A 27,205-nucleotide genomic window follows, 5' to 3' on the forward strand; every position below is an offset into this window, starting at 1 on the left:
AAAGATGTTCAAATTCTCCTAGATGTATATAAAAGATAAAATAAAGATAAAAAAAATAAAAGTATCTTCAAAATATAGGGTCAAAATTTTTATAAAAATGGTACTCCGCAAGATTTTTCTCTGGTGGTGCATTTCAAATTATTTTGAAAGGAGTTCACATTAAAAAAAAAAAACGTTTCATACGGTGGAAGCCAATACACTTAATATGAATGTGTTTCACTGTCAGCGGACACTAAATAGGTATGCACAATTATCAAGGTTCAACCTTAAGGTGGCATGCATCATTCAGGCATGCATATCCTATATGCGATCTGCAAAATATCACAACTCAGTGATTTGTGCTACATAAGTGATTCCATATTTCGATGATGGTTGTTGTTGCTATGGCGTTAACACAATTTTTTTCTTCTTCAGCAAATGATAGGCTAGACATGGAGGCCAGTATATTTGGTGGAGGAAGAACTCAGGAAAACCCTGGAAAGAACCACTGACACACGGGAAGCTACTGGCAAATTTTCTCACATACCCACACTGGCCGAGCCCAAGACTCGAACCAAAGCGGACAGAGGTGAGATGTCGGTGATCTGTATAGATGAGTGCCTTAGACCACTCGGGCACCTTGCTCGCCACCCAATGAAGTTATAAAGTTTGACGAGTTTTTCATTCCACATATTTTGTCAAGTATATACACAACATGCCAAATTAAATATGTTAGGTCAGAATATGGAATTGAAATGGGTGACTACAGGACAGATTTAGCAGCCTTAACTGCCTTTTTTTTTTACCTTTAATACCAATGCAAGTAGGTCAGCACAGAACGTTTTCATAAGGTTTTCATGATGAAATAGGAATTTGAAAAGATGATAAAGTTGTTTTTTGAGACCTTTTAATGTTGTTCAAAGATCTGAGTATATGTAATTCATGCAGTGATTAAGATGCAATGAGACTATATGTATATACTCGCTTATAAGACGAGTCCAACTGCAAACTGCACAAACCCAGATCTGCCATTACATAATGCGCCAGTAGACCAGTAGACCTGGGTCTGTGCAGTTTGTATGGAGTAATCAGTAGAACAAACAACAAAGATCCAGATCTGCATGAACAATATGCTATGGCAGATCAGGGTCTGTGCTGTTTTTGCAGTTTGACTCGACGTATAAGCGAGTACAGACAGTATGTACAGTAAATGCTTTTATATATTAAGATGCAGACACCTACACCAATCTTAGGACAATAGATCTACTTTGGACAGGTGAGCTAAAATTAGATTCATATACTGCCCAGTAAGGAAATGCATTTAATAAAAATAAGGAGTTTGTGTTGTGAGCATTTATTTATTTATATTTTTAACATGGCATTGCGATGATCAGCTAGTCTGACATTCATCTAGTAATGGATTTACATCCACAGTGGTACCTATCAATTATATATATTTGCACCATTTATTAAAATCTTACCTAAATAATCAACCAAATTCATCAATGTATTGGTATCAACATGGGTCAACATGTTGTCAGACAAGAATGTAGATGAACGCCTTGACTCTATACAACCTCTAAGGTTTTAGTGATAAATCTTCACTGTTCTCATAGCATCATTTGTAAATTATGAATGTATTGGTAACTTAGTTAAGCAGGTTTTATTTCTCATAGAGATGACCAAAACTGCCAATTAACCCTTTGAGCACATGAATGAAACAACGCAAATTAGCATTTAAATTGTAAATTGCATTAGTTCAGCAACGTCAAGATTACTTCCAGTAATGTCTATGCAGAGATTAAAGATTTTTTAAAATTATAAACAATGAAGTCTTTCCCCTCCTCCATTACGGAAAGGATAACATGACATGTTTGACATGATGGGCTGATGATCTAAGATGAGTTATGTCCCTTGACAATAGTATTAGTTTAATTTGTCTTGGAGAAAATCAATCTATCATTCAACAAACAGTAATTAAGAATCCATACATTGAAAATGCTAATTTAGTCTTTTTTATTTACTAACAGTGTAAATCACCATGCTACAATCTTGTTTGTTGCTCAAATTGAATTTGCTAAAATTTTAATGTTCATAGAAATGAACAATAGCATAAGAACAAAAAAAAATGTACAGGACATATGAACCATAAAAATATCTTAGAAATTTTATGGATTAATGTTTCCGATTTACTAAATCTGAAACCTCTTGAAACAACTTGCTTTTTGCAAGCATAAGGTGCACTCAAACAAATAACTGTGAAATTTAGTTATCTATTTACACATTATCACAAAGTACTTTTCAGTTTCCCTGACCTACAATTACTAGAAGACTGGATGAACTATTACTAACATAGTTGTTCCTATTCTGCCTACTATAATAAAATATAAAAGTATAGGTTCACAACCTTTATTCTATTTATTGTTCTTTTGTTTAATCACTATTATTTACTTAGTTTACAAACATGCTGAACCAGGAGAAAAGAATATTCATTGAACGCTAGTACTAAGCCCCAAACCATAAGAAATTGTACTGGCCTACAAAGTCAGATCCTCTCGATTGTAAACTCATATACAGGAATAAGGAATATAAATTTCAGGTCATCATACGGAGGAAATAACACATTTACAGCATATGTTAATTGAAGAATGTTAAAATTTAATACGTAATGAACTGTACGACCTTTCCTTTGAACTTGTTTTTTGATAAGACTTCATTAAGTGAGTGGGTTTAAAATCATTAATTTAAACAATTTTGAAGAATTTTAAAAAAAACCCAGTGCAGTGGACCCTCACTACAACAATACTGATTATAAACTTCTTGGATAAAACCAACAGACTTCTGCCCCTACGATGAACATTGGAACTACTAATCAGAAATGTGCTGCAATTAATGATTCATATAAATCTAGAGCCATCTGTTAAAGTGAAAGACCACTATCTCCTCAATTATTGGGGTCAAATTAAGACTTTGCCAAATGTAAACAGAGTACCCAGTTTAATTAATACTAGATATACATAAATGTATGTCTCATAATTCCCAGTACCCATCGAGAATTTCATTAATAATAAATCTGACCAGACATAAAACAGTATGGATACTGCATTAATGGCCTATTGTTTTATTGCGACTAATGTTTAATGTTTTCTTACGACCGAGTGCTCTGACCAGCCAAAACAAGGATATACACAGGGCTGAGAAGCTTAAAAATATCAAACTGATAAATTCTTACATACATATTCTCATTAGTGATATGTGTAAGAAATAAACCTTTTTAATTATCAACCCACTCAGTGTACAAAACCAGGAGAGTGAAACCAATGCTTTCCATGGCTCATTTTCATACACTAGAACAACAGTAAAAACATGTCTGATTTTAGACAGCTTCTATGGACGGCAGTCAATTTTTTGAAGAATGAAATATAAAGGAAAAATACCAAATGAGGTTGATAATATGCCGGCTTGAACCCCTTTCCCATTAAACCCAATGAATTGATGATATACTGACTGAAACGCTGCCCCATTAAGCGTAATTCTGGAGGTGAAATTAATGCAACAAAGAGTAATTCACAATACTTAAAGACTTAGTTGGATTTTGTTTACTTGGATTTTGAAAACTTGAAAATCATTTCTAAAAATCAATATAGATTATGAATTTTCTGTTGCTCCCTAGGAATTAACAGAAGTTATGGACTAATATTTCAAATTAAAATATAGAACTAAAGACAATGGAAGGCATTTGCAAGGGCAATTATATTCTGTTGGCCATGGATTACCTCCTCGATTCAAAGCAACAATATCTGAATGGGGTGTGACATATTAATATGTCTAAACTTCATATTTACAATTTTCTTGAAAACTTGCCAGATGGGAGGGTATGAAATTCATTTCTAATTCTTCACTGGCATATAACTATGGTAGATTTTATGGTGGTACATTGTATATTCCACTTTTAGGTCGATACATTTGTAGATTTTTGAACAGTGAAAGAGATCAAGAGCAATATTTGATCTCTTCCTCACGAGTCTACACATCAATCAAAACATACTAAACTCACCTGACAAAAAATCTGACAATAATCTTTATTTTAAAATTAGAAAATTCCTCTGTAACTGTACCAGAAATATATCAGATGAGAAATAAACAATAATATACAGATAAGTGTATAAAAATTTGAGTTAATGAAAAATATATATGACAATTCATGATTTCTATGGTGGATTCTGTTATTTACAATATATTATGGACCAATTTCAATGATGCATTAAAGATGTCAGCCTCCATTAAGCATAAAAGTTGCACTATCAGCTGTTTTCTCAAACCTCTCTCATTTCACAATTGCCGAGTCAGCTGTTTTGTTCCTATGAAACATCCACTTATGCTAATTTACATCAAACAACTTTGGACAGAAAGCATAAAAAAGCAACATGTTGCCCCCAATAATCTGTAACATTGTCACTTTTCACCTCTTAGCATATTGTAAGCATAGGTATATCAAGCGAAAACTATTCCATGAAAATTTGCAACGAAAACAGATAACCTAGCCTACACAAATACTAAAGAAAAAGTACATGGCAAAAGTATATGTATTCAGACTGTGTGTCATTATTCTGAAAAGAGAGAGGCCTTTCTAACTTTAAATATATACCTTTTGATAATCTGTTAACTCATCCAATTAGCTGACAGTGTATGAGCAACAGTTCTCAGTTCAACAGGTCAAACATGACACCTTATCTACTTTGATTTTACTGTTCATTAATAAAATATTATAATATGAAAAACAAACCAGTAAAACCTATCCACTGAGGACGCTCCAAGCAGTATAAATGTGTCCATGATACTGAGGTTCAAAATAATCACAAATACATGTATAACAGAATAAATCAATAAGTGTCCTTGATAAATAAGTATCCTTTATTAGCTGGTACCCAAAAAACAAGTTTCAATGCAAGTCGAACTGCTCTAATTTTTTTTTTTCTGAATAAAAAAAGACTATTAATTACCTGAGACTGACATCTACTCTGTGTCATCACCATACCAAATGATGCTCTGAACTTGTATTAAGGAATATAGTCGAAATTGGGATAGGCGACAGCTATTTTTAAAACTTGCACTCCCTTTTTTGAAATAAATGTTATCATCTGACTAAGTAAGACAACCATAAAAAAAATGTTTTTTTTTTGTCCTTCAGTTTCAAACTTTACAACAATAACTGTAAGACTATATAACTTATACTGGGAAATTTTCACACAGTCACAACCTGAAGAGTTTTGCTATTCGGTAACAAATCATCAAAATTACTTACGAAAATGGAATTAAATTTTTTGAAGATCGAAAATTGTGAAAATTTACCATGCCAATTTTTCTAAAATTGAGAAATTGTTCACAGCATGAAAATTTCTCATGTAGTCCTGCTACAGCCTTACTGTACAAGATGAGCTTCTATTATGGACCATGTAAAAGACCTATACAATACTATCTTGTGTCTATAACACAATCTACATCCTCTGGAAATTCTAGAAACACATTATATAAAACAAAATCAACATTATGAAGATATGTACCTAGCAGCTACAATTAACAAGTAACACTTAGTATGCAGAGGAAAACAATGGAAAATGGAATAATGATCACAACCTTTCACTTTCAAATATCAACAACCAACAGCATTCCATTTACAGCACAAAAGCTTTGCATTGTTCTATTACCTTGCAAGTAAATGCCCAGCCTGGTTTTCATAATGGTTGTAAATAAGGAACTGCCACAGCAGTCATTTTTAACTTTAGGGCTTTTGTAACTTGCCCTGTTAATGTGATTACAACTTTTATAACCTGCCCCATTAATGTGATTACAGCTTGTACCTGTAAGCTCTGGATATTTAGCAAAGTGTATCTGTATATGACCTGACACTTTTCCTCAGTGATGGATCTACCGTCATCCTGTTTTTGGCTTCAAAGACTTAAAGACCAAGCTGGACCAACCAGAATAAAGGTAACTTTACCTTTAGCCATTTTTCTTAGCTCAACATATCATGATATTGTAGTAACGGAATTTCACATTGTGGTGATACATTTGGAGTTTTAAGTGCTGCTGGATGTGGAATAATTTTCATACAACACTTGAACTCAAGACCAGCAACAAGACATCTTGATTAGAGTATAATTTTACAAGCATGTGATGAAAGTCACTTGCATATATATTAAGCACATATTTGTTCAAAGTTTCCATTTATGGGAGTACATCTTGAATTGTTAGTTCTCAATCACCTCCTTAATGACATGACAGTGACATGACAATAAAAGTGATGGTCTTCACAGTGACATGTCAAGACAAATGTTGAGTCTTTGCCATGTCAATACAAGTGCTGACTCTACAGTGACATGTCAGTAAAATGACAGTGACATGTCACAAGGAAATGTCAATACAAATGCCAAGTCTTCACAATGTTAATATAAGTACTAAAATAACTGTTTTTGTCACATGTTTTTCTACATTATGGTAGATGCCTGTATAAGATTTGAACATTTACACAACTTAATTTTTCATCAACAAATGTACTCCAATATTAATTGGATGTTAATGTAGAAACAAATTTTGTTAATTAAAGGACATCTCATATGAACACATAACAAAAGTACTTGTAAATCTATCTGAAACAGTCTACTTCTGCATACAAATAAGCTCCAGGACTTATTGAATATAATCATGCAATAAAACATTCTCAGAAGTCTCACTGTCCATTCTGAAGCTGAGATTCTATGGCTCGTTGTGCTTTAGATGCTCTGGTCCGACCTTGAGGTGTTGTCTCACCAGCTTCAGCAGCGAAATACTTCATTTTATCACGAAACGACATTCGATCTGATCCCATGTTCTTTCCTTGATTGGCCATTTTGGCTTCTATCCGAGCACGTGGGTCACGATAAACTTCCTGGGCTCCTATGACACTTGGCGTATTTTCCGCTGTTTTATACTGCACATCATTCATGTTGTTCTTTATCGGTGATTGAGGAATGCTATTGTTATTAGCTAAGGAATTGTTTCCAGGCTGGTCAAAGTTTCTATGTAACCCTACCCCCCCTGGTTGTGAAGAACTATAAGGGGGATAGGTTGGGCTTCGTGGTTCGCTTTCTCTAGTTTGTACTTCTGTATTAAAAGACACTGATTTCTTTGTAGGAATATTTTCAAGGCTGCCTCGACCACTTGTTGCACTATTCAGACTTCTAAATTTTGAGTCTGTCTGAGCTTCAGGTCTTATATTTGATGTTGAAATTGACCGCTGGTTAGCAACACTGTAAGATGACCCCCTCTCAGGTGGAGGAGGTGCATATGAGTTCAAAGCTGACGTGTTTGGCATGTATCGTGAGTCGAGCATGGATACTGGCGCTGGTTGTGGTGGTAGATTTGCATATTGGTAATTATACTGACTATTCTGATTTTGGGCAGCCATGGCTTCCAATCGTTTTCTTTCTTCATTGACCCGAATTTCTCTCTGCTGTTCCCGGCGTTCTCTCTCCTGTCGTTCGAGCTGCTGTCTGGCATATTCTTCTTCTTGACGCCGTATCTCTTCACGAGCTTTGGCTTCTTCTGCTTCCTTTTGTGCTTGGATCTCCTCTAAACGCTTTTTTTCCTGCAAGAAAGTGAAACAATTGTTTACAAAATTTACAAAGAGTGAAGTCAACAGTATCGATGATGATGCAATTTCTACAAGCTAAGTATACAAAAGGCTCAGAGTCCCCTCTTGTGGGGCCACTATAGTAAGTATGACAGGCCAGTGAAGAACCATTATTTCATCCTCCACTAAAGTAAAATTCACACAGGTCATGTAGGGACATTTACCAGCTATCTGAACTATTGGTATAATTTCATACACATACATTTAAATGGCAATAATTTGCTTTACTTGTTCTTTTTCAAAATATTCCCAGAAACATGATTATTTAATACATACAACAAAATCAATAGTAAAGTAAGTCAACACTTTTATACAAGGCCGACTAAGAGACATGATCCAGTATAAACCAGACTGAATATCATGCAAAAATATCACAATGAAAGCACCACATTTTTTAAAATATTAATTCCCTGATTAGAACCAGATGCTCAGTTTTCTTCATCCAACTTAGTTCCAGTCTTTCACTGTAAATGTCCAAATGAGGAATACTTTTCATCAGTGATGTGTGATGTGATTTGGATTTTTAATGTAGCTTTAACAAATTTTCAGTCATACTGCTACAATGTCTGCAGTGTGGCAGTTTATAGTGATGCCTAGCACTGGGACATCATGCCGCAGACATGTGGCATAATGTCCCACCCAGTTACATTATCCTGACACCAGGCCGACCAGTCCTAACACTAACCTCTTAATGCCGAACGCCAAGCGAGGCAGCTGTTAGTACCATTTCTGTCTTTGGTATGACTTGGCCGGGGATCAAACCCACGACCTCCCGCATCCGAGGTGGATGCTCTAACCACTAGGCCACCGGAGCGGTCTTTTTCATCAGTAAGTTTTGTGATGACAACTAAGAACTCAACAACCAGGAATGAACAGACTTGGGTAACTTCTTTAGTATAAAAGTTATGAAGAACAATTGTTATTTTACTTAAAATCAGTAAACTTGTTTACGTTGACATACATGTTTAAAAGGTAAATTTTTACACTGCAGTGACAGACTGCTAATACAGATTCCATTTACTGGAAAGTGCCTGCAATGATACAACAATTTCTTATATTTCCATCATTATTCTTTAAAGTGATCAATTTATCTGAACTCCTGATGAATCTAAAGAAAGAAGTACCTAAATTAGGAGTATCACCATAGAAATATTCATATTTTCATGTGATACAATAGAAAAAGTTATGAAAAATGTTCTAGTGACAGTCCTGATACAGTGTATGAATAGCACTCATATCTCAATCATATTTTGTTTTTTGATGAAAGAATTCATAAACCTTTTATCTTTTGTTACAATCTGAGTTCTGCAGCCAGCTATGATATCCATTCCAAAGCCATTGATATGAAGTTTGCAAAATATGGTCTGCCATTTCCTCCCATTATATGTACAAAAAATCTGTACAACGGATTGCTAGTATGCCAAAAGACCTTAGGATGATATTCTCACTTTATTAATTTCTGCATAGCACATGTGTATGTACAGTTGTTTGTGTCTCTGTTTTCATGTGTGTGTACGTGTTGATCACACATGTGTACAGTTTGTAAATTACTGTATAATTGTTGAATTATTTTTATCTATTAGCATTCCTTAATTGGCTAGCAGAATGAAGGGAGAAGAGTAGTAAAGAATCAGAATTAATTTTTTTAACTAAATTTTAACAACTGTATTTTAATTCTGATTATGTCTTGCAAAAAGATGAACTTGGGTGAATTTACCAATATGGACCAGTAGCTTTAAATAATTCAGAACATAAATCTAATATTGGCAATTATATGTTAAAAAATGTTTCTTTCAAAGGAGGTCATCTCTGTTCCAAGCCTTTATTTTTCATTCATGGGAGGAATTAAGGTAACCATGTAAAATTGGAACCTTTAAACATAACGTGTGTGACCAATGAACCTTCCCATGATGTGTAAGTGGGATAGATCAATTTTCTCTTGAACGGTATTAAATATTTATCAGGGACAAATCTTTTATACCTGAAAAAGAGATATGGATAAAAGTTCTCATGCCTCTGTCTATGACACCTACCATTTCTTTTCTCTTCTGCATTTCCTCCATTTTCCTCTGGTTCAATTTCTCCTCCTCTTGCATCAGTAACCGCTTGTTCTCCTCAAATTGCTGGCGTTGCTTTTCTCGTGCCTCCTGATAAGACACACAAAGTATTTTAATACTTGGAATACGCTTGAAATTTACACACAAAAGTCTCTGACTGACTAGGAACATATTTACAGTACCTAAGTACTTTACCTCGGTCCAAGACGCACCTCAAGTGTCATGAATTATAACTGAAGCAAGCATATAACTCTGTACTGACATCATTTTGGCTTAATCAATGAGTTTAACTAAAGCCAAAAGGTCAGTTTAGTCTGGCTGAGATGCTGAAGAAGAGGATCTTTTCCATTATTTCACCCTTTCAAATTCATTAATTATGGTGATGCAGGCAAGGAGTGTGTATGGATACCAATTTCCGTGGTTTATTTCTAAAAAGTCAGGGGAAGTAGTCCTAATGTTGACAATGAAGGATCAATGCCTTATAGAAAGACACCTTATACTGAAGTAATCATACAGTATTCTTCTCTATATAATGATGTCAATAGGAGCCATAGTAGAGCACCTTATCATTAAGTATTGCCTTATTATAATGCCTTTAACGGGGCAGCAGAGCATCTTATAATGAACTAAATCAAAGACTATTCCTTCAATATAATGCTGTGAATAGGTCACAGTAGAGCACATTTAATAAAGTACATAATATGATACTCCCTCATTAGAATGATTTAAATGGAAGCAGAGCAATTTATAAGTACATCACACAGTGCTCCTCATTATGATTTAAATGGAAGCAGAGCAATTTATAATGAAGTACATCACACAGTACTCCCTCATTATAATGCTGTCATTGGGATCAAAAGTAGACTGCCTTAAAGAATGAAAGATGTTGAAGCACACAATACTTTATTCCCTCATTTCGATGCCATCAATAGCAGCCATGGAGTATGCAGCCATACTGTGAGACTGCATTATAATGAAAAACATGATACATTTGATTTTACTACTATAATACGAAATGAGATCTGTGACAATAACAGTCATATAACAGGAATCATGTTATAATGAGGGTGCTTATAATGAGAATGCCTTTTAACAAGAATCATGTTATAAGGAGGAGGCTTATAATGAGAATGCCTTTTAACAAGAATCATGTTATAAGGAGGAGGCTTATAATGAGAACGTATTATAACAGGAATCATGTTATAAGGAGGAGGCTTAAAATGAGAATGAATTATAACAGGAATTATATTATACCGAAGGACTTTATACAAAGGATCTCAAATGAGTAGTGATTCAATACTGATTTATTGCTGGACAATATTCAGATAGTTTTATATATTTAATATTAAACCATTACCCATTTGAGATTCTGTTTTAAATACATAGTTTTTACTGTAATGGAAATAGATGGAAAGAACAAATAAATTCATTCATTCTGACTCTGATGATGTACCTTTTATTTGTTATATGTAAAAAATAGTCCCAAACTCTTGTCAATTTTTTGGGCTGTTTTATAACCAATCAAATTTAAAAGCAGATTTTCTCTTACAAATTAGAATTAAATGAGCAACTGTCCTTCAGAATAAATGGAACAACTGACTCAGAGATCATTGTTGTTCAAACCAGAATGTGCATGGAAGTTCCAAGTGATGTCACAGTATGTGATTCATTTAGGTTAGATGATCAGTGTAACAATGTTGACACCTAAGGTATGTCACTTTCAGTACTGGAACTTGTTGGATATTCATGTGAAAGGATGATTACTTGATGAATAAATTCCATATTTACTGTAATATATTTGTGGCTGGATATAAGTATTAGTTGATTTGGAACAGGAGATAGTCATCATTGCATCACATAAGTAACATTTGATCATCTGAGCTATTTTACCGTGTAAAAATACTGTGGTTTGATAGGCCTAACTATTTGTCAGTTGGGAGACCGGTTATTGTCTACATTCTTCTATGAAATGAGGTGAGTTTATTTGCTCCTAGAAGTTACCATTTAAACCACTCTTACATACAGGGCAGATTCCATGTACATTACCACCCACCTCTCCCCTGACGCATGCTATCAACTGACCAATACCCTTAGTTTTATTTGTTGTTGTTTTGGGGGTTTTAATGCCATTTTTCAGTGCATGGTAGTCAATACATTGCGTAATGATCCCCAGTGGGGTAAATCTGCCATATTAAGAAAGACGTGACCTTTATTCCCCCAATTCTCTTTGGTAAGTCAATTCAAAAAATGGCCACCAAAATGTTGCTAGTATTAGTAAAAATAAAAAGGTGAGGTCAAGAAAATTTTCCCACAATTGCAGCCAATCAGTAATGAGAACAGAGCACATGAATTTCATGGTCTTATTTGGACCAATCATAGTCACATAAAGTGATATGTTAACATGTTATAAACTGATCCCCCTCTTGAATGGCCACCCTGACCAGCAGCCACCCAATATGTACGGCCAGAATTCCTTGGCTGCAACAAGTTTATTTTGTTCGAAAATCACTGTTACTATAGTAAAACCATACAGGTCTTGTGTGTGCATTTACCCATTTTATATTAAATATTAATTGTTTTTCTAATTTTTCTAATCCAAAGTCCATTCAATCCTGATTACTGAATGCTCTGCATCTTAACTGTCCCCAAGAACCATCCAGATGAACATTATTGATCGTTATGGATTTTTATGATGGTGGCCATGTACTACAGCCTGTCATATCAAAGATACGTGAGCCCAGTGCTCTATGAATTCGAGTGGATACCAGAGACCAGTGCTCTATGAATCTTGAGTGGATACCAGAGACCAGTGCTCTATGAATCTGAGTGGATACCAGAGACCAGTGCACTATGAATCTGAGTGGATACCAGTGCTCTATGAATATGAGTAGATACCAGAGACCAGTGCTCATTGAATTTGAATAGATACCAGAGACCAGTGCTCTATGAATTTGAGTAGATACCAGAGACCAGTGCTCTATGAATTTGAGTAGATACCAGAGACCAGTGCTCTATGAATTTGAGTGGATACCAGAGATTGTGTTCTCAGGAAAGGTGAATCAAATTAATATTAGCAAATATTACAAAGTAGACTGAACTGTATAATTTCCTTGCTGTATTATCGGAATGAGAAATTGTGGACTGTAATTTATCCACACCTCTAACTACTCAATATTGAGCATTTGCCTCATCAAAATGGTGGAGATAAAGTTACCCTTTGTTTTCTCAGATACTCTTCATTCTCTTTCTGCTGTCTTTCTTGGCGTTTCTGTAACCTTGCCTTCTGCTCCTCCCTTTCTTTTTCAAACATCTCAATTCTTCTTTCCAACCTGAAATAATTAGATGGTAAATTGCAACTTCTGTGTCAATCTGATGCTTATGAAGAAATGACACAAGATCTTGTCCATCTATGTATACCTCAGTAAAATACAAAATGCAACACTCATTGCAATGATGATCGATGACTATTATATTTTGCACCTGTATAACTTCTACACAGATGTGATGAGCACAGCTCTAGATTTACTGTCACACAACACACCAGAAGATCTAGGTAGAAGCTTTTTTTTTCCACTAATAATTTCAAGTAAAACAGTATACAGCTTACTTTACAGGTCAATATGCAATGACAGACAGGGTCTGTGCTGTTTTGCACATGGTTTCATGTCATACATTTACTGATATAGTATGTCATGTGTATGCAGGTACAGTATGTCATACATATTCAAGGACTGTATATCCTACATGTTCAGATACAGTATGTCATACATGTGCATGTACAGTATGTCATATATGTGCAGGTGGAGTATGTCATACATATACAAGGACTGTATATCCTACATGTTCAGATACAGTATATCATACATGTGCAGGTGGAGTATGTCATATATATGCAGGTGGAGTATGTCATAGTTGTACATGTACAGTGTCATACATGTGCAGGTACTGTATGTCATACATTTACAGATACAGTATGTCATACATGTACAGGTACAATATATTACAAACAGGGCACAATGAACAGTATATCGGAATAGTTATCCCTTTACCTCATGTAATTGCCTTTGAACACCTCTACTCCATTCTCATGGAAGTGCCTTTTGACACCTCTACACCATTCTCATGGAAGCGCCTTTCAACGCTGCCATAAACATCAGCCATTTTCAGTGGGTTTTCGCAGTGCCACCTTTGGGGAAAAAACCCTGTTAGATACTACATTCATTGGTGTGAATGACCATTCTGTCAGACTGTGTGGTTTCTGTTCAAGATCTGGTCATAATCTGCTATTTAAAGTAACTGGGTCATACTCTCCACTCTCCAAAATGGAGGCCACAGATTTCGTTCAGTACTTTCTCGAGTTTTCATGATTAGAATCACAACCATGAAAGATTCAATAACTTAGGTAAAGGCTCTGATATTGATGTAGGCAGCAATTAGTTTTTATAAATTATCAAATTCAGATGATTCTGTGACATAGATGCAACGAACTTGTAAATTTCGAGTATGAGAAATGGAGCTATGGTTGGTCAAGTGGTTTCACTGTCTTGATGATTAATGAGTTCTCTCAAGATTTTAAAACACATAAAAAATTCTTCCTTGAAAAATAATTATACAGCCATAACGATCACATTTTACTCTTAAATCTTTCTATACAATAATAGATGTGTACCAGAAATGTAAAATGGTCAAAACTGATGTTAAACTTAACATATACTACACTGCTTAACAGTTAACAGGCAGGCCTATGTGTATGGAGTCAAACAGGTAACAGGAGTTCTATTTATAGAGCACTGCACTGGGTAACTTTGGTACGTGTATATGAACTGGCTAAAATATTATACACTCTATGAGGTAAATCGACAAATGGATGTGCATACCAAGTTAACATACTAGTAATTGTAAGGCATATGAAGGTGTTTCAACAGGCAGCTTCTCAAATAAAGGAATTTTTAATGTAATCTTGTCATAAGCCTTCAACATAATGCTGTGTCTCACCTGTAGTTATATACTATTATGCATGTTACATGACTTTCATAAATTCTTTGACACAATTTTACAATGTCATTGCCATATTTTGTTGCTATAGGAAAAGCAACCGAGGTCTTGCTATCTGCTAGTGAAGGAATGAGAAAACCACCAAATTAAGATGTCCTGTCAAATATTGGAAATGGTATGAATCAGGATGTGATCTTGGATTTGCTTAAATATATTTGCAATAATAAAAATTCCAGGAACTGATTTTGTATGGAAAAGTAATCAACAGATGATCCATATTTGATCACGTTCAGATTTAAATTTATGGAGACACAGTGGAACTTCATATAATAAATTGATGGGAATACAGTGGATGTTCATATAATACATTTATAGGAACATGGTGGAAGTTCATTCAATAAATTATGGCACATTTATAGGGACAAAGTGGAAGATGTTCAATAAATTTATGGGGATATTGCGGAAGTTCATACAAGAAATTCATGGATACATAATGGAAGTTTCTACAATATAAACTTTATGGAGACATAGTGAAAGTCCATACAATAAATTTATGGGGACATAGTTAAGTTCATATCTGGTTTAAATCAGATACCAAGTGCCTGGTAATCAACAGTCTACTGTATCCTTTAATTAAATGTAGACATTATTGAGAACAGGTACAAATGTGTGTGGGTGGGTTGGGGGAGGAGCAGTTTACAGTCACCCAACCTATAAGCAAGTATATACATGACTTATTCATAAAGGCTAGGCAGGCTGGGCTCATTATAAAGGTCATATGATCATAATAAACTAGTTTTAATTAGTTTCACTGTAAAATGTATGTGTAACCTGTTTGTCCTTTCTTTCTCCCGTTCAAGTTCCTGATAGAGATGTTTTTCCTCCAATTCGTTCATTCGGAGTCGTGCCTTCACCAGGTCCTCTTGAAGGCTCTGCAGACTCCTGTCTCTGCTCTGAAATGGCAAGGAATAAAAATGCACCAAACAACAAAATATAAACTTGTTAAAAACTTCAATGTTTTAAAATGATTATAAAGAGTAAAGATTCATTTTGAACGTCATTTCAGTTGCTGACTGAAGGATTAAAACTTCTCTATTTTTCATCACTTTTTGTGAATCCTTTTGAAACATGAAATAAAAAGTGAGCAGGCATTTCTGGATGAAAGTGGCAAATTTCAACTTCTGGTGGCAGCAGCATTTTAAGAAAGTATAGTTGTTCTTATTTTTTGTGTGCTATAGAACACCAGTCATGTTGTGTGTGTGTGTGTGTGATTTGGATTTTTACGTAGCTTAAACAATTTTTCAGTCACATCACTACGATGTCTGCAGTGTGGCAGTTTTTACAACGTCTGGCACTGGGGCATCATGCCACAGACATGTTATCATCATGTCCCACCCAGTCACATTATCCTGACACCAGGCCAACCAGTCCTAACACTAACCTCTGAATGCTGAATGTCTAGCGAGGCAGCTGTTAGTACCATTTTTGTAAATCTTTGGTATAATTCGGCTAGGGTTCAAACCTGCAACCTTCTGCACCGGAGGCAGATCGTCTAACCACTAGGCCACCGGAGCAGTCCCAGTTATGTTGGTATTTTATGATTTTCACAACAGCATTCTGTATTTGGACATAACTCTTACAAGTATTTCTTTTGGTGACTTTAATGCATAAACCATAAACCAGTATTGTAGATATCCCTAATTCTGTATTGATTCTACTCTGATAACAATTTGCAATTTGAAATTTATAAGTCAGGCCATACCATCATATTGCACTCATCTTATGATACACTGTGATATAACATCTAACTGGTCACACAGCGGTATCAGAGAGTCTCAATTTAACATTCACCTGATCTTTATGAAACTTCTTTAACTGTACAAAGACTCCTTTTTTTTCAATCAAACTCATCTTTCATTAGCTACAAAGTAAAAACACCTTAATCTAAACACTTTAATACCTTAATTGTAACAGTGCAAAATTTTGTAGAACAGTTTTTGTAGTATAATTTCACAGTGCATTCTGTTGGGGTCAGCGTGGCATGTAAACATTAAGTTTGATGTATGGATTAGACTTGCCATAAACTGCGAGAGACGGAATCTGTTCTGAATGGGGCATGAATTGGATTTTTATTTGGACTCACTTGGTTAACAGATATGAACAATACTATGTTAATGCAAGGTCAATAGTAGTAAAATGACAAGAGCTGAGACGAACCTGACAATTTTTAAGACATCTGGGGGCATTTGAAACAGGTGTCATAAAATGGTATTTTCCAGAAAAGTTATCAATAAAGGCAGCCTAGAAAGGATTATTCTGACAAGTATGGGAGTGAAAAATAATTCTGGCAGTTAAAGTATTATTCCTGTTTGGCTAAGCTAAATGATGGGGTGTGTGTTCCCAGATGGAATTCAGGAACTTACAATAATCCCCTTGCAAAATTAGGCAGTCCAAGTGTTTCTGCCAAAGGGGAAAATTTTAAGGGTTCTGAGATCAGTAGAGAGTATTCTTCTCATTAAATAAATCATCCAATGGACAGGGAGTGTATGGATATTTGTGAGACCTGAAACCAGAGAAGGGCAGAGGGAACTCTTTGAAGATAAGCAAGCAAGGGCTCAGAGAGACAAAGGAAAACCTGAAGAGCTAGTGTGTGTGTGTATATATATATATATATATATATATATATATATATATATATATATATATATATATATATATATATATATATAGAAAGAGAGAGAGAGAGAGATGGAAACACCAATCTATCATGAGCAGTGATTTGGAAAAGACCAGAAACACCAGGTGATCGTGTTATGCCGGCAATCTGAGTTCTATAAGTCACTCAATCATAAGATTAAATCTGTTCTATCAGTATAACATAACGGCTAATTGAATTTTGCTGAAAATTTCATTCAAACGTGTTGTTCGTTTCATTTAAGTAATTGATTAAATTGTTTTACATATGGGGGCTCATTTTCTTATCTATATCTCTGTTAATCCATCCTTTAATTTCATATTTTATTTATTGTTTACTCGATCCAGGCAATAACACTGTGGTTGATCACTTCCTAGACAACAATAACCAAAAACCATAAAAGGTGGGGAATATCACATATCTTTACCACCTCCTGACATTAATCTAACAACTTTTACACCTTACTCTAAAAACTTTAACACCTTAATCCATAAACTTTTACACTGATCTTAATCTAGGGTGTGGTCAGATGGATGGATCTACAAACACATACAAATGTGCTAACTAATGGCAATGCCGAGCTTTTCTATCAATGGGATAATAATTATCAATGTGTCTGATTTTCATAAATCCACCCAATATCAAATCCCGCGATATTTCCATTAATGGTCATTATGGAAATTTCATATATACCCACTTATATTGGGTGTCCAACACCAAACAGCACAGAACAGAATCTGCCATAAAAGAATGAACCAATGGCAATTACCACGATCTAACTGAACATTCTGTAGAAATACATATGGGTATGAACTTCACACAACTGGCAGGCTTTATATATAAAAATGCATGGGACTATCTTTCTAGACATTTTCAAGAAATTTCCTAATACACAGGTATCTCATGATAACTGTTCAGTGGAACCATGAAAATGTTTGTCATTATAACCAAGGTCATCTTTTAAGGAGGCATATTCAGTACCAAAACTACATATATTACCAAAATTGGGATCAATTACCATCCCTGTGTTGTATGAGGGACTGTGCTATATTGCGCCATATAACAAGCGAACATGCCATTCTGAGGTGCTTTATTGTGAAGGACATTTGTATTAATAACAGATAAACATTTTAATCTGCCTTTTGTATCCATAAAGGAATTTATTTTTACTAAACTATACTCTTCTGATATGAGGGTTCAATGATCCGAGAAATTCACAGCGATTTCTCAAGAGATCAGAAACCTTCTCTTGTAAAAAAGAATTTTTAAAATTTAACAAAATAAAATAAAAATTAGTTTGAAAATAATTAATTTTTGCACTTACAATAAATCTATCATCATCTGAGTCCTCATCTTCATCATCTTTTGCAGAAACTTCCTGGACTCGTTTTTGGAACTCCTGCTCTATTTTTAGCTTCCTCAGTCTCTCCTGTTCCTGTGGCGTTAAATATGGCTTTGATTCCAGATCCGAAATTTCACTCTGCCGCATCCTCGCTATGGTGTCTTCCTGATCTTTCTGTGCTTTTTCCTTAGCATCCCGATCCCAAGGCGACACAACCACTTCTCGCTGGTCTTTTATAGCTTTGTGAAGGGATGGCCTGTCTATTGGTTTCTGTGGCTGAGGCTGTTGTTGTGGCTGGACACGAGGATCATAAGTCTCGTACAAATTCTGTTGATTATGGCCTGTTGAGAGTTGCTTCTGTGTTTCAAATGATCTGTTGGCAGATCGTGGATATTCAATATTTTGATAATCATGGCTGGGGTTGAGAGGGATCTGTGTTTGTGGTGGTTGTATGGATGGTTGCCTTAAGGAGTCATGATAATTGGGGGGATATGTGTTTCTGTCGGCATAATCTGCATGGTTGTTGGGTATGGAATGTGGGGATATTTGGTTAGGGAACTTATTATAGGGGTCATATCCCTGGGGTGGGAGATTGCTATAACTATGATCAGGCTGGTGCATACTGTAGTCTGGATCCATCTGCTGCATCATTCGATTTTGTTCATTTCTTATCTGCTGTTCTAGTCTGTAGTCCATAACAGGAGGTGGGGGCAAGGGAGGTAACTCTTCATCATGAAGATCTTCCATCTTAGGTGGGGGAGGTAATTCAGGAGGAACCTCAGATGGTGGGGGAGGTATGCCTGGACCCTGGAATTGGTTGTACTTTTCATGCCCTGGTGAAAATTTTCCACGGGCAGCCATTCTAGGATCCTGGAACCCAGTATTTTGGTAGTGGCTCTGTTGAGGTGGGGCCTGTTGGGGTGGAGCCTGCTGATGTGGTGAAAATCCCTGGGATGCAGGTGCCTGCACTAAACGCTCCTGGGCAATCCGTACATCATAGAAATGAGGCTGAGTCTGCCGATGGTCAACTTCTGTTCTCGGAATTTCAGCTGGCTGAATTACTGGCTGATTGGGTTTGGGTTTAGGAGCGAGATAAGGGCGGGGCTTCTCCTCACTTGGTGGACGCCTTAATTGATGGAATGGAGGTGTCGAACTCTGTTGACGAGGAACAGTGTTTTCATAGAAATTAAGTTGCCTTTCCTGATTATTAATGTCCAGTTTCTGAATTTCTCCCTGATTGGCATAATTCGGTTGAGGTCGTATATTACTGTAGTTTGGCCCATTTCTGTTCTCGAAACTTCTATCCAAGCCAGGAGCTTGTTGGCCAGGGAATCCACCCTGTCCAAATCTATCTTGCCAGTCTGAATTGATTTCTGCAGATTTTGGTCTGGAACCTAATGAATCTGGTCGATCTTGTTGCCCAAAGTAGGCTGACTGAGGTCGTTCATCACGGAAATTTCCAGAAGTACGAGACATTTGTGGAATCCTATCAGTAGGCTGCAGTTGTTGTTGGGCAGGTTTAGGAACCTGAACAGATGGAGTGAACTGAGGTGGCATGGTTTGACCTGTGGTGGGTTGACTACGATTATCCCTTAAAGGTTCTGGCTGTCTAAACCGTGGATCTACACTTGGATGATTCTCATAGTCATGTGACTTATCAATCATGTCACGTTTGTCCATTGTCTGTGGCACCTGGTTGTAATAATCATGGTTGGGATTTCCTTGCTGCTGAAGAGCCCCAACTGACATGGCAGGGCGCATTTGCTGAAAACCTTCTACTGGACCATCGTAAGATATGTCCATTCTCAGATTTGGAATTGATTTCGCTTTGTCAAGTTCATGATTTTCCCTACGGTTGCCTTGCTGTGGTCTGTTAGAAATTGGTTGATTCTGCATCCCTGATGGTTCACGCAAGTTGCCATTAGGTGGAGCTCTAAAACCTTGTGCCATATGAGGAGCTATAAAAGAAATCAAAAACTGAAATTAAACTACTTAGTAGTTTTATATATGCATGGTACTAGAAGTCTTATGTATGGGTGGTACTAAAACTCCTATGTATGCATGGTACTAGAAGTCCTATGTATGCATGGCACTAGAAGTCCTATGTATGCATGGCACTAGAAGTCCTATGTATGCATGGTACTAGAAGTCTTATGTATGGGTGGTACTAGAAGTTATATGTATACATGGTACTAGAAGTCCTATGTATGCATGGCACTAGAAGTCCTATGTATGCATGGTACTATAAGTCTTATGTATGGGTGGTACTAGAAGTCTTATGTATGGGTGGTACTAGAAGTCCTATGTATGCATGGCACTAGAAGTCATTTGTATGCAAGGTACTAGAATTCCTATGTATGCATGGCACTAGAAGTCCTATGTATGCATGGTACTATGCATGGCACTAGAAGTCCTATGTATGCATGGCACTAGAAGTCCTATGTATGCATGGTACTAGAAGTCCTATGTATGCATGGTACTAGAAGTCCTATATATGCATGGTACTAGAAGTCCTATGTATGCATGGCACTAAAAGTCCTATGTATGCATGGTACCATATGGGATATAATTTACTTTGTATCTTGTTTGTTCTAGCAAACTGATTTAACCATTCAGACACGAAATATAATTCAGATCATGAGCTTCCAAGAAATGTAATCACAGTAAGTTTTATATATTTCATATAAGATTAAAAATATTAACAGAAAATTTAATGACAAATTCACAATAAGAAGGCTGGAATCAAGGGAACTAGAATGCTTATGTCTTCAAAGTTTGAAGTGATTTTAATCTACACAAGATCAAATTAATACAATTCCAGATATATTGATAAAGGTGATCCCTATTATTATTGTACATAAACTCTTTCAAATATTCTAAACAATATTTTTCTAAATTTTTCTTCCTTTTTTTTTACGTCACATCTGTTGTTTCATTTTACCATCAGTGGAACAATGTACAAGAGCGATTACCATCAGGTCTAATAATCTACCTAAACACGAGGTTACCTATCTTGACATAAAGCTGACATGTAGAAATTTATGGTGTTCCTAATTTTAATAAGACCGTTAAGTTTGCTACTACTTTTAGAATACAAACTATCTTGATAATAAAGAGCAATACCTCCAAGTTAAAAATACAAGAAGTTTGAAATTCACTAGAATAAGGATGGTCAAACTTGTCCATAGCAGCCACATATGGAAAATGGTTAAAACTGCCTTTACACACAGGTAACCTCTGTACTGAAGTTCATGTTTAAAAATAGGTTTTTGAACAAATACCATGCAGAGAAGATCATCGTTATTATTATTATCATTGTTATTATTATTAAGTATCACTGTTATTTTAGGTGCACTATCTTACATAATCATAAATGCATATATATATATATATATATATATATATATATATATATATATATATATATATATATATATATATATATGTGGTCTAAGGTTGACATTGCCCGGGGTGGGAGTGGGAGACAAGCGCCCCAATCCTCCAAAATGCCCCATACGGCCTGCGTCTCCTACTGCCTCTGTCAACTAAAATCCAGCTCCTGGCCTTCGCGAGTGGCTTAGATTTGAAGCCCGGCAGACCATGTTTTCTACTAACAGGAGAAGGGGTGAAGGCGGCCCACTGGCGCCTTAAAACCAGTTGCTTCGGGTAGATGGGACTCATAAACCTTGGATGGTAGCTCATCTAGGAGAAGGAAAACTCCGATTCCAAACCTCTGCTGCCTTGTGGCTATACCCACTCATGGGAAAGGCTAAGGGAGTAAACCCCGACAGAAAATCCGGAGATGGAGTCCCTAAGGCGGTATGACATTGACTTCAACGTCATTCCGGCAACTCCTGCGACGCCGTTGGTGCCAAGCTGTATCGGCATTCGTCGTTCCCTTGGGCACACCAGCTGCGTGGAGAGGGAGGATCTGCTGCATGGGCAACAGCTGATTCTCCATACCACCCTGCCCAGGCTTCATAGCTCCACTGGAGAGGACACTCCAGCGTCGTCGTACGGCGTCGGCACAACACGAGAAGTAGCAGTTTACCGGTTCTAAGTCAAAGCTCGATTGGCGTAGAGCTTGGCGCCAGGGGTTACTTCTGACGGTGGGAGAGATCATCAGGTCTCACTGGACAGCTACCGCCCGCCTCAAGCTGGGCAGCCCCCAGTCAGTAAGGTGCTGCCCGCCATGGCCTGCCTGCTTCACTGGGTGCGTGGAGCTTAGAGAACCATCTCGACAAGTGGGCCACAAAACTCTGCACCAGGAAAGACTAAAAGAAGAAATAAACAGACTCCAACTCTTCGTTTTGCAACCTGGAACATCAGGACCATGTGTCCTGGATTGACCACTGACCTACAGCAGATCGACGATGCACGGAAGACTGCCGTCATTGACAGAGAACTCTCCCGACTGAACATCGACATTGCCTGCCTCCAGGAGACCCGACTGGCTGACAGCGGCACCATCAGGGAAGCCAATTACACATTCTTTTGGCAGGGGAAGCCCTTGGATGAACCTAGGCAGCATGGTGTAGGCTTTGCCGTCAAGAACACGCTAATCGCCTTCATTGAACCTCCATCATCAGGTACTGAGAGAATCCTTGCCCTCCGGCTGTCAACATCCTTAGGCCCGGTCAACATCTTCAGTGTGTACGCCCCAACCCTCTACTCCACCTACGAGGAGAAAGACAAGTTTTATGAGGCTCTGGATCAGGCAATATCCAGTATCCCCAACAATGAAAGCCTTTACTTACTAGGAGACTTCAATGCTAGAGTGGGAGCTGACCATGAGGCCTGGTCCACCTGTCTCGGTTTTTACGGAAGGGGCAAGATCAACGAGAATGGTCAGCGACTGCTGGAGATGTGCTGCTCCCACAGCCTATGTGTGACAAACACTTTCTTCAAATGCAAGGAGATCCACCAGGTGTCGTGGAGACACCCACGTTCACGCCACTGGCACCAGCTAGACCTCGTCATCACCAGGCGTGCAGAACTGGCCAGTGTCCTCCTTACCCGCAGCTACCACAGTGCCGATTGTGACACAGACCATTCCCTGGTGGCCAGCAAGGTGCGAATATTACCCAAGAAGCTGCACCACGCCAAGAAGAAGGGTCACCCACGTATCAACACCTACTGTGCAAGCAACCCAGAGAAAACACAGCAGTTCATCAGCAAACTGAAGGAAGCCCTCACCAAAGTGACACCTGATGACACCATTGATTCCATGTGGTCCCATATCCGTGACTCTGTGTACAAATCAGCCATCACAGCTTACGGGAAGAGGGAGCGAAAGAATGTCGACTGGTATGAGGCAAACTGGGAGGAGATGGAGCCCGTGACTGAGGCAAAGAGGAAAGCCCTTCTGGCATACAAGGCTGCACCTAGCCCCAGAACACTACAAGCCCTCAGGATTGCAAGGAATAACGCCCAGAAGACCGCCCGCCGCTGTGCCAACACCTACTGGCTGAACCTTTGCAACAGTATACAGACAGCTGCTGACACCGGGGATACAAGAGGAATGTATGAGGGTATCAAAAAAGCGACAGGCCCCCCCCAGCTACAAGACCGCCCCCCTCAAGTCCAAGACGGGCGAAGTCATCACAGACCAGGGGAAACAACTGCAGCGATGGGTTGAGCACTATCTTGAGCTATATGCAACCCAAAACAATGTCACTGGAACTGCCCTGGACGCCATTCCAGACCTGCCTGTCATGGAGGAGCTAGACACACAGCCCACCCTGGAAGAGCTCGGAAAAGCCATCGATTGCCTTGCCTGTGGGAAGGCTCCTGGAAGTGACGGCATTCCGCCTGAAGTCCTCAAGAGCGGAAAACCAGCACTGCTCCAGCCCCTACACACACTCCTCTGCCTTTGCTGGGAACAGGGATACATCCCACAGGACATGCGTGATGCCAACATCGTCACTTTGTACAAAAACAAAGGAGACCGTAGCGACTGCAACAACTATCGGGGCATCTCCCTCCTCAGCATCGTCGGAAAGGCCTTCGCCCGTGTTGCCTTGGCACGCTTGCAGATCCTAGCCTCCCGCGTCTACCCAGAATCCCAGTGTGGATTTCGAGCCGGCAGGTCAACTGTAGACATGATCTTCTCACTACGTCAGCTGCAGGAGAAGTGTCGCGAGCAGCGGATGCCCCTCTACATTGCCTTCATAGACCTGACGAAGGCGTTTGACATGGTTAGTCGGAGTGGACTCTTCAGACTCCTGCAGAAGATCGGCTGCCCCCCACGTCTGCTTGCTGTCATTATGTCGTTCCACGAGAACATGCACAGCACAGTGTGCTTCAATGGCGCAACATCTGAAGCATTCCCAGTCGTTAGCGGAGTCAAACAAGGCTGTGTCCTTGCACCGACGCTCTTTGCCATCTTCTTCTCCATGCTTCTCCAGTACGCATTCAAGGACTGCAGCGAGGGAGTGTACATCCATACCAGGGCTGACGGCAAGCTGTTCAACATCGCCCGTCTCCGTGCTAAGACTAAAGTCACAGAGGTACTCATCCGTGAATTGCTCTTTGCCGACGATGCAGCCTTGACATCACACACGGAAGATGGACTCCAGCAGCTGGTATGCTGCCTCTCCCATGCATGTAAGGAATTTGGACTGACCATCAGTTTGAAGAAAACAAATGTCATGGCACAGGACACAGACTCCCCTCCCTCTGTCTCCATCGATGGGTACAATTTGGAAGTTGTCGAGAACTTCACATACCTCGGGTCTAACATCTCCAGCTCACTCTCCATTGATTCTGAGGTGGGCGGCAGGATTGCCAAGGCAGCAGCAGTGATGGCCAGACTTAACCAGAGGGTCTGGAACAACCCCAACCTCACAGAGAAGACCAAACTGCGTGTCTACCAAGCATGCGTGCTCAGCTCACTTCTCTACAGCAGCGAAACATGGACCACCTATGCAAGACACGAGAGGAAACTCAACAGCTTCCACCTGAGATGTCTGCGGCGCATTCTGCACATCCAGTGGCAGGACAAAGTACCCAACACAGAGGTTCTAGAACGCGCCAACATGAACAGCATGTTCTCCATACTCAGCGAGAGGCGCCTTCGCTGGCTCGGCCATGTCAAGAGAATGGACCCAGGTCGCATTCCCAAAGACCTGTTATATGGGGAGTTAGCAGAAGGTGCACGACCAACTGGACGACCACATCTGCGCTACAAAGATGTTTGCAAGAAGGATATGAAGACAGCAAACATCAATGTCAATGACTGGGAGAGCTGTGCAAACAACCGTTCCAGCTGGCGTCTAGCTGTCAGGCAGGGAGTTCAAAATGCAGAGGAAAAGAGAAGAATAAAGCAAGCTGAAAAGAGAGCTAAAAAGAAGGATAAGCAAAAGCGTACTTTGGAGCTATGCCATCGTCTCTCGTAGACGGACGGATGCCAAGATATATATATATATATATATATATATATATATATATATATATATATATATATATATATATATATATATATAAAGTCGTCCCCTCTCGTACAGCCCCCCCTCACCAGTGGCCACCTCCTTTACAAGACCAGTTTTCTCTGCAATGACGAGTTTGCATACACAAGTAAACCTTGTGGGCTGCCACTCACCTGATGTAGCATGCACCCAGCACTGTAGGCCAAACATATCAAATTCACCCCTTACAAGTGGCCACATTTATCTAACGTGTGTTCAAACCAATATTTAATTCATACGGTAAGGTAAATAATCTGATTATCTTTTCTGATGTCTGTTTCCAGATGTTAGGTTTACATCAATGAGAAAAAGTGTTGTCTAAGTACATTATAAGATGTACAACTACAGTTAATATTATATCATTATTTACCAAGGCCAACAGGAAAAGAGCTTAATAAGCTCTATAATATTGTGATGGGCTTCACACAGCTCCTCTTTGATGATTATGACTGGAGCCAATTCGGAAAATCATAACATGGTCAACATAGGCAAAATTTAATTTCTGTGAATGCACACAGAATGAGACATGAACCATGCACAAAACTACCAAGCAAAGACTGAAAAATCATGTAGGTATCACTTTTTATAAACAAGGCATTTTGTCTACTCAGCAAATGTTTCATCTGCATGGTTAAATTGCAATACAATTAACAACATATGAATAAATCATCACCAAACTTGAACATATCAGGTAAACAGAATACTTTTGTTTCAGAAGAAAAAATAAAAGTTATTCATCTCAACAGCAATGGGGAGAGTTCAACAGTTCTATGTGAAAAATTTGATGTTGGAAAGACTGAAATAAACAACATCAAAGTAGATAAGGAGACTATTCTGAAGAAGTGGGAAAATGTAGTAAATGGAAAGAGAATGATTCTGCCCCAGGATTTAAATCATGTTTTTGAATGGGTTTGTAATGTGCATGCCAACAATACCCTACTCATATTTCATGCCTTTAGAAACAAGGGCCATTAATGTGTTCACTTGAAATAAGTCTAC

At 38.1% G+C, this 27,205-nt stretch overlaps 1 protein-coding gene across 1 annotated transcript in view; it reads right to left on the reverse strand.

The window, feature by feature from the left end:
• Positions 1-869: 869 nt before the first annotated feature.
• Positions 870-27,205, reverse strand: part of LOC149797195 (afadin-like) — a 181,215-nt gene continuing 154,879 nt past the window's right edge. Inside the window, exons 22-26 of the mRNA XM_089961872.1 lie at positions 18,723-20,698; positions 15,535-15,656; positions 12,923-13,037; positions 9,685-9,798; positions 870-7,606 (exon numbers count right to left, since the gene is read on the reverse strand). Of these exons, the coding sequence (XP_089817998.1) occupies positions 6,710-7,606; positions 9,685-9,798; positions 12,923-13,037; positions 15,535-15,656; positions 18,723-20,698 (3,224 nt within the window). The 3' untranslated portion in view covers positions 870-6,709. The remainder of the gene's footprint in view (positions 7,607-9,684; positions 9,799-12,922; positions 13,038-15,534; positions 15,657-18,722; positions 20,699-27,205) is intronic.

The sequence above is a fragment of the Sinohyriopsis cumingii genome, chromosome 6 (assembly GCF_028554795.1).
Source record: "Sinohyriopsis cumingii isolate HCF-2022 chromosome 6, ASM2855479v2, whole genome shotgun sequence".
Lineage (NCBI taxonomy): Eukaryota > Metazoa > Mollusca > Bivalvia > Unionida > Unionidae > Sinohyriopsis > Sinohyriopsis cumingii.